This window comes from Marmota monax, unplaced genomic scaffold (assembly GCF_021218885.2).
Source record: "Marmota monax isolate L192 unplaced genomic scaffold, Marmota_monax_Labrador192_F-V1.1 WCK01_AAM20220418_F8-fsc01040, whole genome shotgun sequence".
Classification (NCBI taxonomy): domain Eukaryota; kingdom Metazoa; phylum Chordata; class Mammalia; order Rodentia; family Sciuridae; genus Marmota; species Marmota monax.
Genome location: NW_026694033.1, coordinates 54,870 through 72,369, shown reverse-complemented (window position 1 = coordinate 72,369; position 17,500 = coordinate 54,870). Strand labels below are relative to the sequence as shown.

At 38.3% G+C, this 17,500-nt stretch overlaps 1 protein-coding gene across 1 annotated transcript in view; it reads left to right on the top strand.

The window, feature by feature from the left end:
• LOC124106465 (contactin-associated protein-like 3) overlaps nt 1-17,500 on the top strand; it is a gene marked incomplete at both ends in the record, with an annotated part of 93,931 nt that overhangs the window by 32,119 nt on the left and 44,312 nt on the right. The window contains 2 exon segments of the mRNA XM_046464071.1: nt 6,805-6,911; nt 11,137-11,256. Coding sequence (XP_046320027.1) covers nt 6,805-6,911; nt 11,137-11,256 — 227 coding nt within the window.

Below are 17,500 nucleotides of genomic sequence, written 5' to 3'. Positions count from 1 at the left end.
TTTTTATGGTTCTGATGGTTTAATGTCTAAAAATATGCCCTCATTCTAATAAGAAAAACATTGGTTTTTCTCTTATTCTTTAGGCCATACCTATTAACTACATGTCCAATACACCATAAAAATAGATTCATTTCAAAACAGGACAAAACAAACATCCCCAACCCCAGGCTTTCACCAGCCCTCTGCACTGCACCAAAACATCTACCCAGACCACTTCTCTGCCTGCCAAGAACATTCATATTTGCTCAAATACAGTCATAATAATCAGGGGATTTTATAACATATCCATCTGGCAAAGGAATTAATAATTACTGATATATAGACTATTCCTGGCTCAAATGACAAAAAGATTATGAAAAGATGTTTGTAATCTGACAGGAATGTAATTTCCCTTCCTGAGCCAAATCAGGATGCATCTACATGGAGTGATCTGTCTTCTGGTTGTTCCAAGAGATGCTTTATGGGGAAAATGGCCACTTGCTTTGGCATGCAAGTGTGTTAACTTTGTGTTAGCTTTCCTACCCACAAAGAGGAAGAAAAATTTATTTGTGCTCATGATATTAGAGATCTTGGTCCATGGTTGGCCAGCTCTGTTGCTCTGACCCTGAGGTAAGGCAGAGCATCACGGTGGAAGATCAGGGCAGAAGAAAGCTGCTGAGCACATGCTGAGACAGAGGGAGAGAGAAGGGAAGAGTCCCAGGATAGATATTGTGCAAGGTCATGTTCCCAGTGACCTACTTCCTCCAGCTAGGTCTCACTCCATTCAGTCCATTCAGATATCAGTGGGTTAATCCAGTGATGAGAGCAGAGCCCTAATCATTGCCTAAAAGCCCCACCTCTGAACCTTGCTGTATTAGGGACCATGCTTCCTATACATGAGATTTTGGGGACATTCCATATTTGAACCATAATAGGCTTCAAGGATGATAGTAGTGGAAATGGGAAATTATATATTATACCAATTGTGTTTTGGATATTAGGATTTCAATTTCCTCTAACTCTGGTCACAGTGTTTTTTCTTATCTGTCGGTGGGACCATCATTGCCACCTCTTCCCATCTGCATGGTCTCAGGCTGAGTATTCATCTTCTCCATGCCAACTCCAATGGCACATATTGTACATTTTATTTTTAAACAAAAAATTGAAAATTACTACAAACTTAGAGTTCTTTATTAGTTTTTAAAAAATTGTGTTCCAGAACACTTTAAGGTAAAATATAATATTATTTATTCCTTTAACAATAATTTTCAAAATATTAAAAAGTGTGGAATGTACAGAGTTTGAAAATACCAGAAAGGAAAACAATGAACTGTTTTGTTTTTTCAAATTGATGGTAAAGGGGCCTGACTCTGCCCTAGTCAGGCCACCCCCATGGGTTCTGAAGTGCAATGTTTGAGCTACCAGCACCCTGAAGAAGCTGTGCCTTGATACAGCTTAGGAATTGACATACCAGGGTCCAGGGACTGCTGCTTGCTTTTGTTAATAATGTTCAATTGAGACACAGCCATACCAGTTCATTTGCATAATGTCTATATTCACTTTCTCCTAATAATTGCAGAGCTGTGTGGTTTTGGCAGAGACTATGTGGCCTACAGGCCTACAATATTTAGTATTTTTCCCTTTATAGAAAATTATGCCAATCCATTCTGTAGTAAATAGGATGAAATGAAAGTTGGTGGGGAGTGGGAGGTTCTCTGGCACTATGTGGAGAGCTGTCTCATTTCTGTTGGGTCAAGACATGCTGTTCAAGGAAAAGGAAGAGATGCCTGAATGGGGCAGAAGGTGGGTAAGTCAATTCAGTTGGAGGCAGGCAGTAGAAGTAACAGCCTTGTCCAAGTCCCCAGTGCTAGGGGGAGTCTGACCCCCGTGTGGATGGCTGGTGTAGAAGTTCTGCGTTGAGGAGATCAGTGGGTGTTGGAGATGGGGCTGCCTCTCCAGTCATGGGATACATCAGGCTAGAGGCCTGGGTGCTAACTTGAAGGCTTAAATATTCATCTGAGATGCCCTGGGAAATTGCTAAAGGACTTGAAGTTAAGAAGTCACTTGTGTGTGTGTGTATAAGCAAGACTCTGAGCACAGAGTCTTGACACATGACCTGGGTGCAGAAAACAGAGAGACAGTGTATGATTGGAGGCCAGGAAACCTGGTAAGAAGCTTCTGCAATTTCTCTCAACTGAAAAATAAGGATAAGATAAACTAAGGAACCAGAAAATATGAATGATTTACAAACTCTTTGGAGAGCAGAATCACAGGTTGACTTGCTGCAAGCCTTTGGGGTAATGGCAAGGGAACAGTCAAGGCTAATCCCACGTAGAGAGCTGGTTAAAGGCTAGTGTCATTCAGTAGAATGATGATGTGGGAGAAGCAGGATATTTGGAGGGGCAGGACCCAGAGGTTCAGCTATTAAATCTTGATATAGTGGGAGGACTACAGAAGCAAACAACCTTAAAGTTGAGAAGAGACTGAGACGTGTCACCTACAGGAGTTTTCACCTAAAAGCATAGATGTATTTTTTAGCTTATCATTTGAGAGAAGATGATCCTGCTTCTACCCAGTCATTTGCAAACAAGACCTCTCTCTGCCTATTCACGAAATGGCTCATTGGTGGTGAACTGAATTTTTCCTCTTAATTATGAGTGTCTTTTCTTCTTAGAATTTTCTGTTGTTAGAACTGAATACCACAGCATGGGTGTTTTACAAAAAAAATAGGGGTTTAGCTGAGTGTGGTGGTACATACCTGTAATTCCAGTGACTCAGGAGGCTGAGGCAGGAGGATCACAAGTTCAAGGTCAGCCTCCACAACTTAGCAAAGCCCAAGCAATTTAGCAAGACCCTGTATCAAAATTTAAAAATAAATAAATAAAATAAAAGAATAGAGGTTTATTTAGCTCACTGTTCTGGAGGCTTGGATGTCCAAGATGGGACAGTTGCATCTAGTGAGGGACTTCTTGCTGCATCAGCACATGGTGAGACAGCAAGTGTTTCACCTCTGGTCTCTCTTCCTCTTCTTATAAAGCCATTAATGCCATCATGGTGGACCCACCCTAAGGACATTGTCTAACTGTAATTACCTCCCAAAGCCTCACCTCCAGCTACTCTAACTGTAGCCAACATGTAAATTTGAGGATAAAGTTTCCAACCCATGAACTTTTGGGGGACATGTTCCAACCATAGTAGCTGCTATGAGCAAATCTATACACCGTCTCCCACTTCAAGTCCTGTAAATATATGCTGGATAATTTAACTGACTGCCAGAATCAGCTCTCCACCAGGCTAAAAACCCTGGTCTCCTAACAATTTTTGAAACATGAAAGTATAAAGAGGTATCTGAATCCTTGTTCCCCTTTTCTACATCAACTCTGGTTGACATCTTCTTGGAATCTATACATGTTTAGGCCCTTGCAGTGTTTGGAGGAGCCATGAGGTACCTTCTCATGGACTCTGACTGTTCTTGGAGCAGACTGATATTTCCTCACTGCTGTGTAAACAGTGGCAGGGTGCTGAGCACATGGCTCCCCATGAACCCCAGATCTTTGGCAGTGAACTATATTCAAGTTAGATAAGATACTCATAGATGTACCTACACACTCTCACAGATGTATTTATGCATACTCATGTGCAGGTACATTCACACAAGGGCACACACAGGCACACACTCAAGCACACTTACACACACTGGTATACTCTTACAATCGGCACACAGGCACATATAACTTGGGCACACTAACATTCCAGCATATGCATGTTCAGGCTCTCACATAGGCACACACCCAATGTGGTGGGGTACACTGACATGTTGGATTTTTCTCATTGTATCTGGTATCTGGTCCTCTCTGTGGACTCATGATCTAGCCAGGAATGTAGGGACTGGGGTTATGGGAGAAGCCCTCAGGCCTGGAGGACGCCATTAACTGCAGCCACTGAAGTAAGAGCTTCAGAGGGCCTGGTGTTGGTGGTAGAGGTAAGCAGGTTGGTCTGCCCCCCCAGCCCTGGGTATGAAGAGACATCACTGTTTTCTCCTGTGAAGTGTACCTTCCAACCCTTAACACTGAATCTGGCTTCTTTCCCTTGAAATCTGGAAGGCCTCTTGTCAGTGTTCATATGTGTCCTCTTATAAGAAATTGGGTTTCATTCTAGTGTCAGTGTCCCAAATGACAAAGCAGGATTAACTTTGACAGAGGTATCCCAAAGTTTCTACTCCTTCTACTCCTTGGAAGAAGCAGACATCAAGCCCAAGAGGAGAATTGGCAGTTTTGTAACTTTTGCAAACAGTTGAGGCTTTTGTGTTCTGTGCTCATAGTTTAAACTCCATGAGGAAATGAGTTATGGGCCTCACCTGGACCTGGAAACCATTCTTCAGAGTCACAGTCTTGTCCTTCACATTATAGACAAGGGAGTTCACTCCTTCAACCTTCTTCCTCATCCACCATTTTCAGAGTCCTGCTCAGGGATATTTCTGACCAGCCATAAAAGGTCAGGATGGTGGTATTAGAGTGAGGCACTCTGTTCCTCAGGGGAGACCCATAAAGACCAGGCCTCAGATACAGGATGCCCTCAGCCTCCCCCTTACAAGCTCCCAACACTGGGGCTGAAAAGGAATTGTCATGCCAGGTCTGGGAAGTTCACCACCACTTACCACATCTATGCTATGAAGAATGGCCACTCCACCATCCTGGCTAGCAGCACCTTGCTGGTTCTACTGTGGGTCTGCCATCTCAGGAAGCACATAAGTGTTGCAAAGCTAGAGCTGAGGGATATGGAGACCAGAGCTCCTGCCCGAAGCTGTAACTCTCTAGTTAACATCCTGGGCTTGGCATTGATACTACTTGTATAATCCATATAGAAGGAATAATGTCAGAACTATAGAGAACAGCTAAACCAGACTAGAACTAGTTCAGGTTTTTTAATGTTTGGTATGAAATGTCTGGCTTTTGGTATCTCTGCTATATTTTGTTCTGTTTCCTTCCACTGCTATGTAATTGACCTGCTGACTTTCAAGGTATGGGTATCCCATCTTCAGCATTCACTCTGTAAAGTAAGCTGAACAGGCTTTTGTATGAATCTCATAATATAAATGTGACCTTCACTGGTATAAACTGATTATCAGTGTATTCTCAACATTGATCACTTTAAGATTAACAATCTGTTTTGAACACTGTCAGAATTTACAAATAAGCATTATCCCAGTAGACTCTCAAAATCAAATACATATTTCTTTCTTAAAGTAAAAACAAATTTGCCTGTTTCCTATTTTTATTGACATTGAAGATTTTCCCTTTTTTTTCAAGGAAAACCAAAGATTAGAAGATAATGCTTGGTGACATCTATAAGAATTTCAGCATCTGGAAGTATAATTTGTGCAGTGTTAGAGGGGGAAAGAAAGTAAAATAGACAGCTATGCCTTTTATCTTTTGGGTTTTCTACTTTCCACTTGATGGTGTTTATTTTACTTTTTTTTTTTTTTGCATTTTTTTAATTTGCAAATTGGTCCCTGGAGCAACAGAGAACATTGGGACAGAATAGGAGCTACCTGCTTTTCTGTTCACTTCCAAGTGCTCATACTTTACTGTGTTGTTATTATTATTATTTTTAAAATATTTTATTAGTTGTTGGTAGGCCTTTATTTATTTTTATGTGGTGCTGAGAATCGAACCCAGTGCCTCACACATGGTAGGCAAGTGCTCTTCCACTGAGCCACAACCCCAGCCCTTATTATTATATTTTTAATGTATTGGGGATTGAATTCAGGTCTTGTGCATGTTATGCAAGTTCTCTACCACTTAACTACATCCCTGTCCAGCCCTATATTGTCTTTTCATAAGCAAACATTTTACTATTGCTGTGAATCTCTCATTCCTAATAACAGTTTTAGGATCTTATCAGTTTTTTGCTTAATTTAGTCCTGCTTTGGGACTCTCACCCTTTATATTTTTGTGTGTAGGGTCAAGAGGGGAAATTTCTTGACTTTGTATCTTTCTAAAGATGGTTGTTCAATGTTTTAGTTTTCTGTTTTTCCTAAATATCATGATGTGATGAATTTCAGTCTATTTACTAGCAGTTGTGTGGAAACAATTTGAACAATGAACTGGAGTGAAGAGGGAATAAGAATAAATCATGATCTTATAAACTGCTTCAGATTTGTGAACAAGGCTGTATTTATCTATGCAAATTTGTATACATAAAAATCATGATGGATATAAAGAATTAAAGCCAATGGACCTTTGGGGAAATGCAGGCAAGTTAGAAAATAACACATGTATCAGATTGTTGTGCTTTTAGGCAAAAAACTTTGTTGTATACATACCAGAAGTATATTTGAGATTTACAAAAGAAACCTGTTCTTTTTGCATTAAATTACTAAATATTGTGTTGTTAAAATGTCTGTTTGGTTAAATTTGATCACATGCCCAACTTACATTCAAGGTAGAGATGCAGGCTATGCCATGGATGGAAAGATCTGCAGTGTCACATCACAAGGGTGTGGGAAAATGTGTGTCTGTCTATGGTTGTTGCAAGCAATTTATATCCTGATTATGTATGAAATCAATCTTATGTTTTTGTAAGAAGCAAACAGTTTTTCTGATAAAAAAAACAAAGTGTTGAAAATGTATCTGTCACAAATGCATGAGAATCTACTGCACTTACGAACTTGTGGTTGTGTCAAGTGACCTTGAGGACAAACTCCAGTCTTTGGTCCTGTTGAAAGGTTTCCGTTGACTATTGTCCTTCATCTTTCCCTGTACATGCACATTTTATTATGACTGAATGTGGGAAACAGCAGTGTGTCTGTCTGTCCTTCTTTAGGTGTTTGCCCAGCTATTGTGAACACGGGGGTGAATGTTCCCAGTCCTGGGACACCTTCTCCTGCGACTGCACTCACACTGGCTATGTGGGAGCCACCTGCCATTCCTGTAAGCCACACAACCCACTGGCTCTCCTTTCTGTTCTTATATCCCATTCATCCTTTTGTGCATATGTGTTTGTGTCCATGCACCCATGTACCAGAAAACAGGAAGCAATAGTCTTTTACAGACTTGTTTTTAGCTGCTTTATTTTTGATCAATTTTATTTCCCATTGATGTCAAAGTAGCTTTAAAAATTCATAGTATCAAATAGAAGAACACAGAGAGCAAAAAGGAAAAGAATCAGCAAAGGGAAAATAAGTGTAGTAAAATAAAATATAGCAGGAGGTTAAAAATAAATAAACTGCACCCAGAACACACAATGTGAGCTGGGTGTGGTGGGACATGCCTATAATCCCAGTGGCTCAGGAGCAGAAATAGGAGGATTGTGAGTTCAAAGCCATCCTCATCAACAGCAAGGTGCTAAGCAACTTAGTGAGACCCTGTCTCTAAATAAAAAACAAAATAAAGCTGGGTATGTGGCTCAGTGGTTGAGTGCCCCTGCATTAAATCTCTGGAACAAAGAAAAAGAAAAAGAAAAATGAAAAACAAACAATGTGATATCTTGTTCTGTTCCTTGATCTGGGTACACATATACTTCTCAGTTCTCAGTTCTTTCTTGTCTTCTAAAGAAAATGTGTGGCCAGGATGTCAATATAAAATTGAATGAGGAACACCTCAGAAGTACCAGACGAGGAGTAAATGTGGCAGTAGTTCTAGAAAATGAAGAGAAAATAGTAAACTTTCAGGTCCCACCCAGTCTTGCTGTTGTTTGATAGTGAAGGAGATGGAAAGAATTAATATCTGCAGAATTTATCAAATGCATGCACAGTTTTAGTCCTCTGCATGTTTTTATTCCTTGAATACTCAAAACAACCATAGGAGATAAGAGTTATTATCACCTACACTTAGCACTTGGGGGAGGAAGGAGGCTGAGGAGATTGACAGCAGACTTATAGCTCTAAGACTGGAGCCAGGACTGTCAAATACCACTCATCTCCTTCCTCAAGAATTATTCTCTGTCACACAGATATAAACACAGATTATTTGGTCACAGTCACAGAGTTAACACTGAGATGGTCCCTTTTACTTACAGCTTACTTAGTTTTCAAGCTAATAAAATCTTATTGACCACTAATCATTAGTTTCTAGAAGCATATGACAGAGCCCATGAAATACTCATGTTTTTCTAATTATTAGCTTTTGCTTCTATTTGTTTTAGATTTGTTTGTTTGCTGGTTGGTTGGTTGGTGTTTTAATTTGTGTGTCACTCCTGATACTTGGGGTCCTGTCTCCATAGTACTTCCCCTCTCCCTTGGTCTTTAGAGGAGGAGTATGACATTTCATGTCTGCTTCCTTCAGTCCCTCCTGATAGGGGGATACTAGCATTGTATCATTAAAAAAAAACCCTTCCATGGTCCTGGTGCAGTAGTGTACACATGTGTAAAGCTGATGCAGGAACATTGCCAGTCCAAGGCCAGCCTTGGCAACTTAACAAGACTCTCAGCAACCTACTGAGATCCTGTCTCAAAATAAAGACTACAAAGGACTGGGGATATAGCATAGTGGTAGAACACTTTCCTAGAATGTGCAAGGCCCTGGATTTAATACCCAGGACTGAGTGGGGATAAGAAAAAAAACAACTATTCCTTGTGAATTAATTTTATTCCGGTACAAACTATGAGGTGCATAATGCAGAGAATGGATTGTCATAAATCTAACTTTGCAGGAACTGAATCTCAGGGAACTAGTGTGGATTTGGAATGAGACCCCTGGGTCTCCAGATGTGGGATTTCCACAGAGAAGCAAAAGAAGATGACTCCTCCCCCCTCTATATCCAGTGATCAGTTCCACTCGCATCTTCACTGAGTTTTACATTGGTAGGTAAGAATTTGCTAAGGAATGTCTCCTTTGAAAGGAGTTAGACATCTAACCTTGGGCTAGGGATTTGGTCACAGTCACAGAGTTAACACTGAGATGGTCTCTTTTACTTACAGCTCCCTCATCACATTAGAAAAGTGTCTTAGACAAAGCAGATACCAACTAAATGTGTTTGTTATCAGTAGCTGAGATCTAAACATAATTCTAAGTAACACTGAGAAGAGAAACTTTATTGATAAATGTAAAGGGTCTTCTCCCTGTGGCACATGATTTAGTTTGTTAATGAATTGATTTTATTGTGATTCTCTAAGGATATATCAAAAGAAAGTTGGATATTGCCAAATCAAAACCAAGTGATCATAAAGCCACTATTTTTATGTGGGATAGAGGACAGGGATGGGGGTTCTAAGTTTAAAATTATTGCATATTTACATTCCCGTTTATATTATTTTGTTTCCTAATTATTCTTCCTCTTTTTTGTTCTTCTAGGCAATTTGATATGTGTATGTATCACTGTGAGCTGTGTTCCTAGGTGGTTATTGGCATGTTTGTTTATTTATGGAAACGTGAATATTAGTGGCCCAAAGCCAAGAATGTTGAGAAAACAATTTATATTGTTTATATTTCCATCAGTTGGAGATGGTAATAGTTGGACTCTTGATTTGGTGGCCTCTGATTTAGACCCTTGACCATATTTAACAAAGAACATTTTCTTTTATAGTATCCTTGAACTAAGCAGACATTTCTTTTGCTTTTTATTTTATTTTTATTTTATTTTTTATTGTTGGTTGTTCAAAACATTACATAGTTCTTGATATATCATATTTCACACTTTGATTCAAGTGGGTTATGAACTCCCATTTTTACCCCGTATACAGATTGCAGAATCACATCATTTACATATCCATTGATTTACATGTTGCCATACTAGTGTCTGTTGTATTCTGCTGCCTTTCCTATCCTCTACTATCCCCCCTCCCCTCCCCTCCCCTCCCCTCTTCTCTCTCTACCCCTCTACTGTCATTCATTTCTCCCCCTTGTATTATTTTTCCCTTTCCCCTCACTTCCTCTTGTATGTAATTTTGTATAACCCTGAGGGTCTCCTTCCATTTCCATGCAATTTCCCTTCTCTCTCCCTTTCCCTCCTACCTCTCATCCCTGTTTAATGTTAATCGTCTTCTCATGCTCTTCGTCCCTACTCTGTACTTTTTATTCTGTGAGATGAGAGAAAAATAACTTTTATTCTCCTCCCTGGGTCATTCTTAACTATTTGAAATGGGGGGAATATATATATATATATATATATATATATATATATATATATATATATATATATATATATATATGTGTGTGCATGTGTGTTACATAATGTATATAGGTTATATATCAGTACATATATAAAATATACACACATAATATATATAAACACATGTGTGTGTGTGTGTGTGTGTGTGTGTGTGTAGAGAGAGAGAGAGAAAGGGCCATCGCTGTGGAAAGGCCTAAGTTTATATCCTATTAGTATGTCTTGTCTTGTGTCCCTTGCTGAACCACTGCCCAAGTCTGTCTTTGTGGACACTTCGTCTGATGCTTTTGCATTTCTTTCCTAGCAGTTGTAACCTGCATTTGAGGTTTTCCAAAGGGTTTCCTGACAAGGCAATGTGTGACCCACACTAGGTTGACTACTCATTAAAAATTGCTAAATATCAATTAGGTTCACCATCTGCAGATTTTAATCTCTTGCCTTGTACATAGCAAAGCATTTGTGTACAAATTAAGAAGTCAGTCATGAATTAGAATAAAGCAAAATTTTTAAAAAGTCATGTCAATATTTTGATTTTTTAAATTTCAATTTGCAAAGCATTTAAGGAAGTGTCTTTTTGGAATGAATTTAAAATGGCATTAAAAGTTGCTGATATGTAAAATTCAACTCATTGGAAAAATGTGTTTTAAATATGAATTGTTTTAAGTGAACAAAAGATGTAATTACTGAGTAAAGTTTTTTTTAAAAAAAAAAATCAATGATTATTAGATAATAACAACATTTAGGCAGGTGTACTTGAGATGCTTAAAAATATTATGAGGTAGAACTTGTACTAGACGAGAAGTCTGGTTTGCTTGATTTTGAAAATAAGAATGTGTAGGATTCTGATTCACAGTAGTATCTCCAAATCTTTCACTCTGTGCTTCTGAATCTTTCTGCTGCCTGATTGAGATGGAAGAACACCCTCCTAGAGAAGATGTGACCAAAGGCAATGGCAGGATGAATGTCATGGGAGAAAAGTCCCATGCCATGAGCAGCAGAGAGGAGCCCATTCCCTCACAGCCCCTCTGTGATACTGTATCTTCTTTGCAGCTCTGTATGAGTGATCATGTGAAGCTTACAAGCACAGAGGAAACTCTTCAGGCTTCTACTTCATAGACTCAGATGGAAGTGGCCCTCTGGGACCAGCTCTTGTGTACTGGAACATGACAGGTATGTTAAGCTTTTCTGTAATAGTTAAATTCCTATGTGTGTTTGCTGTGTACAAAACCAAAATGAAGAAAGTCAAGCATTTAACTTGCTTATTTAAGTTGACATGCTTATTTAGATGTGCATTGTGATTGTAATGTGATGGCCAAAAAGTGTTAAAAAATGTTATAAAGCAGTTAAAAGGTGGTGATTAAGAGTTGTGTCATTATTTTCTGGAAATGTTCTTTCCTTGTGAAATAATTACCACTAAGTCTTTTGCTTTTTAGTCTAAAGCAAAAGGATGATTTTTTTTTTACATCCATAAATGTCAAAAACTTCAGAGAATGTTCACTCTCTTTTTTCATGGTGATGTAGATGGAGCTTGTGGCCTCACACCTGCTAGGCAAATGCTTTACAGCTGAGCTTCATTCCCAGTCCACTATTCTCTTTCTAAATTTATGAAAAAGTGCTCTTTGCTGTCTTTGAATCTTTCTAAAATATATATTTTTATCCTGGATTTATTGAGGTATAATTGACAAATATATATATATATATATATATATATATATATATATATATATATATATATATATATTTAAAGTATACAACCAGATGTTTTGAAATATGTATACATGTTGAAATGCTTGCCTTCATTAAGCCAGTTAGCATAGTCATCACCTATGCCATTTATAGTTCTTTCTTTTTTTTCTCTTCTTTGGTGAGACATTTGAGATCTACTGTCTTAGTAAATAATGAGTACAGTGTGGTTATAATCACACTGTACATTACATTATCCAGGCTTATTCATCCTTCATATCTGAAACTTTGCACTCTTTGACGAACATATCTCTATTTCCCTCTTGCCCATCCCCAGAAACCACCATTCTACTCTGTACTTTTAAGGTGCCTTGTTTAGGGGCTGGGGATGTGGCTCAAGCGGTAATGCGATTGGCATGCACGGGGCGCTGGGTTTGATCCTCAGCACCACATAAAATAAGATAAAGATGTTGTGTCCACCAAAAACTGAAAAATAAATATAAAAAAAGAGTGCTTTTTTTAGATCCACATAATCACATGAATTTTTCTGGAAAAAAATGATGTTTCTAAACATACATACTTCATGTAACCATGTATTCATATGCAACAATGTGTAAGGAATACCTTCTTTACCTAGAAAATCAGTTTTAAAATAATTGTGGTAGATAACAATAAATACATATTGTACATAAATCCTTGACTCTTTCTATGTGACATATGCTCCTGCAAGTATAGGAGCTCAAAAAATCAAGTCTAGTGGATGATAACTACCCTAACTTAATTGGTGTGAGCCATGGCCTCTCTGAACATACAGCACTGTCCATTCCTTTGTAACTGTGTCTGTGCATAAGCTTTCCTCCTCAACATCATTTCACCAACCAAAAGGGGCAGCCCTCCTTTGGAGAACTGTTTCTGTATTACCCTAATGGTATAGAAACAGGTACTTCAATCTCTGCATAACTTGACCCTACACATCTGAAATAATGTTCAGAAAAAAATCAACTCTAGATGATACTAAGGTAATTATGACTTAGCTATAATTTGGTATCCCTGTTATTACTACTATATACTTTCTTGATAAAGTTGTAACTTCCACAAGGAAGGAATTATCCATGGGTTAATTTATGAAGGTTTCAAATAGCTTAAAAAATCCTGATGTAGTTTTTATACCTACTACCTCTTCATGGGTAAAACAAAGTCTGAACATTTTGGCAGTGACTAATCATACAATGCAATTAGCATTAAGATGAAATATATATATATATATATATTCCTTTTTGAGTGTGTACCAGTCAAGTGTGAGAGCTCTCAAGGCATTGCTATGAATGTGCCTTTAGCTGTTTTAGAATTTGGGGCAAGCATTTTATCATCAATACTGACAGAAACATTGCAGTGTGATTGCAGAGAGAAATGCACTGGCTTAATTTTGCCAAAAGATGAGTGATCAATAAAATATGTGGGAAAACAGCCAAGGAGATCTTCCTAGATATTGTCAGTGCCAGAGATGATACCAGGCTTTCAAGTTATTCAGGGTCTTAATTGTTTTGCTTTCATTACTGCGGATCAGGCAGGAACAAATAAGTTTTTAAAAGATAGTGGCATCCCAATTATACATTTCTCTTTTATTAGTTAGGAGTTTAATTATCACTGATGTCTAGGGCATGCTAAAGATTTTCATAATTTTGTGTTAACCCTGTTCACAGGATCCATATCTATTGAAAAATCCCAAGATCCATCTATTGAAAAAAACCCAAGATCCATAGAAAAGTATAGAAAATCCCAAGGACATTCCATGATCAGTAAGGTTTTGGTGTCTGTATCTGCTTTGCTAACAAACTGTTAACAGGCGCTACAGTTTGGGTCTTGAATGTCCCCAAGGGACTATGTATGGAAGGCTTGGTTTCCATACTGGCACAATTGGGAGTTGGAAGAACATTACGGAAGTGGTCCTTAGAGAAGATCTTCATGTCTCTGGAGACGTACTCTTGAAGAAGCTTGTGGGACTTTTGTCTCTTCTTCTTCCTCTTTTGATTCCTAGCTTGATGACAGCAATGTGCTCTTCCAGGCACTCCACAGCATTGCCATCTGGCACACCCACCAGGGACCCAAAGCATGGGGTTCTCCTGATGTTAAACTGGAAACCCCTAAACTGTGAGCCCAAGTGGGCCTTACTCTTTATACGTTAATTATCTCAGGTGTTTTGTTGTGGTGACAGAAAGATGACTAACACAGCAGACTTGGTAAGGCTAAGGTAGGTCACCTTTATAAAGAAAGACATTTGCTGTCACAGGGAAGACTTGGAAATTGATTTTTTGACTGTCCACAGTTTGATTGTAGTGAACAGAAAGTGTTTTAATCATCATAGGTGAACATGTGGTTCAGGCCATGACAAGATAGTTGTACAAATATATAAAGTCCCTTTGGATATACCACTGGTTCAAAGGCATTTTGTTTTAATGCTTAATCATATGGAATGATACTAACTTGATTTTATTCTTTGTAATTGCTGTTACCCTTCTAAGACTGAAACTTAACAACATCTTCCAGAAAGCAGAGGTACTTATAGTCTAAATGGTAAGACATGAAAAAAAAAAAAAAGTAGATGCTCAGTTTTTGATATCGGTTAACTTGGGCTAATATGTGACATAGTGATATAACTAATATAAGCTTAGTGTTCTTGCCATAAATTTAATAAAGGACCTCTGCCTATGGGAGAGAAAATGCAAAATCAGCTTGCTAATACTCTGGTCAATTCATACCCAGGGTCAAGGACTTGAAAATTATGTGTTGAGAATATCATTTCCTTCCCCAGGGTGACCAGAAGAAACATCTTTGAAAAGATACAATACTGAGGAGTTGCAATAAAGTGTCTAATAACATTTGACAACCAGGTACTGCTATAAATACAGCTGGGAGTGAAGCATAATAACATCCCAGCACTGTGGAGTGCACATTTTTGGGTGGGGAACCAGACATTAGCATAGTCAGTGAGTCATATGTGCAGTGCAACATAGGGCAGCAGGTCCCCTGAAGTAAAATAAAGCGAGAAAAGGGGATTTTGACTGTTGACAGGTGAATTATAAATTTGGATAGAGGGATTAAGAAAGCACTCATTTAGAAAGTTCCTCAAGTTCATTGAAAAAAATCCAGCTCTGAGAAAAACAGAGAAAAAGTCTTTAGTAAGAGGGAATTAACAAGTACAAAGGCCCTGGAAACGGAGGGTACCTGCAGTGTTTGGAAGGCTATGATAGAATGGGGGCAGAAGGTGCATATTCTAGGACAATTCAGTCCTAGTGTATGAGAACTGGCTCCAAGGTGTCCTGAGACCAGAGAAAGAGGTGAGGCCAACAGATCCAGGATTGGAGGGTGCAATAAATTGGAGAACTTACAGAAGCGTGATCCTGGGTGGCAGCAAGACCAATTAAGATAAAAGTGACTTCATCAAAGCCAAATTGTACCTGGCTTATCTTAAGCTAGGAATCAGGCACACTCCTGGTGCCAGGGCTTAGTTAGAAAGTTCTAAATGCAATTAAAATGTTTCTATTTGTAGCATCCTCGGTTAACTATACAGGAAAACCCAACTGGGTTAACCTGACACAGTCATGGTGGTAGTGATTCAAGATGGCAGCATCCATGTTATTCCTACGGTGTCCCTTCCCTCAAGTCATTTGGCTATAAAGGGGCATGTTGGGGATGCACAACAGTAGCGTGGTTCATGCTTTGAGCCACCATGTCATGACTTTTCTGGAAGCAAGACTGGCTAAGACGTTGCTTTAGTTATTGAGCCAAGCTGGGCATTTGTAGGCTAATTTGGAGCACGAGAGAAGGTAAGAACTGTTGGCATCAGAAGTTATGGACCAGATATCAGTCCAGAGAAAGGAAGGAACAAAAAACAAATAACTCCATTGTCTTATCTGAGCCCAGGTAGGTATAGACATATCAAAGGAGATGGAGACCACTTGGGAGGGAACATATTTGAATAGGGAGCCCAGAATTCCAGTTTTGAATATATAAACTGAGGATCTGTTGATTATAAGAACATGTGTAATAGGTATCCTTAAAACCCAGAGAGTAGTCATGACATCCTTGGCAGTGGAGATTTATATATATATATATATATTTGGATGTGACTTTATAAGTTAATTTATAATGACCAGCTGGCTCCCACTGCTTGTGACCTCAGTGTGGGGCATATCACATCATAGCTGAGTACTGCTTCTCTGGCTCTACACAACTTAATACCCCAAGAGGCACCTTTGCTTTCTACCAGTGGCTTCTGTGCAACATCCTAGGACAGGCTCTATTTTTATTAGCTTCCTTAGACATTCTCACATTCATGCAGATTTAAAAATTACTGTGCTGGAATTGAGGTTCTTTGATATAAGTGTGCTTAGCCTACCCTGTCATCACCAAAAATTAAAATACAAAGGCAGCACAGAATGAGAAAATAAAGCCTATGCAGATGCAAAATCTTGTTGCAACTACTCATTTTGCTACCTAAACAACTGTTCTGTTGTTGTTATTTATGTAGTTTGTTGCTGATAAGATTTAATGATCAACCACTAATCCTTGCTGAGGCTCTCTGTTTCATTCACAAATGCAACAAGCATTGTTCACACATATTAATATAAAATATGAGACATTAATTCTGTGAATTATAGATATTCTGAATTTTCTAAATTTCATCTCTGAAAATCTTAAGAATTTCAAGGCATGTGTATATGTATGTAGAGACCAAGTAATATGAACAATAATTTAGTGACCAAATATTGTTGCATAAATTTTTATTTTCAAAGAAAACTATGGTGTTTTCACATTGTATTACAAATGGACAAACATTAAGTATAGATTATTATTTTACAATGCCTTCTGCATAATGTTTTTATGGAAATTTCTCATTACCTAATTCTTATATTTTTAAAAATTCATAAATTAGTATGTTTTTGCATGTGATGAGAAAAAAGTTTCTAAGCCATTAATTGGATTTGAGGTGAAACATCAGGTGGATCATGGAACACAAAGAAAAACAAAAACAAAACAAAACAAAAAAAAAACAGGACCATGAACAAGAGTTAGAAATGTTTCAGCAAAGATTTCCAAATAATACTAAATATCAAGACTTTTATTAAACTTAAAGCCAAAAGGAAAGCAGCGTGCTATTGATAAATGAGCACAGAGGCCAACCCAAAGACCAATAAATATCTCCAGAAACTGTGCAACAAAGTACTTAATTTAAAGTTTTTAAAATGCAGAATTTTCCCATGGAAAATGCAAAGAAGGAGAAAAGATACAGCTAAATTGTCCTTAATATTCAGTATTGTGGATGAGTCACATGAGGTGCCCTTTGACAATCTATTTTTTTTGTATTTTATTTTATTATTTTTTATTATTGTTCAAAACATTACAATGCTCTTGATATATCATATTTCATCCATTTGATTCAAGTGGGTTATGAACTCCCATTTTTACCACGTGTACAGATTGTAGAATCACATGGGTTACACATCTATGTTTATACATACTGCCATACTAGTGTCTGTTGTATTTTGCTGCCTTTCCTATCCCTTACTATCCACCCTCCCCTCCCTTCCCCTCCCCTCCCCTCCCTTCTTCTCTCTCTCTTGTCTTTTTTCCCCCTTTCCCATCACCTCCTCTTATATGTAATTTTGTATACCAATGCAGGTCTCCTTCCATTTCCATGCAATTCCCCTTCTCTCTCCCTTTCCCTCCC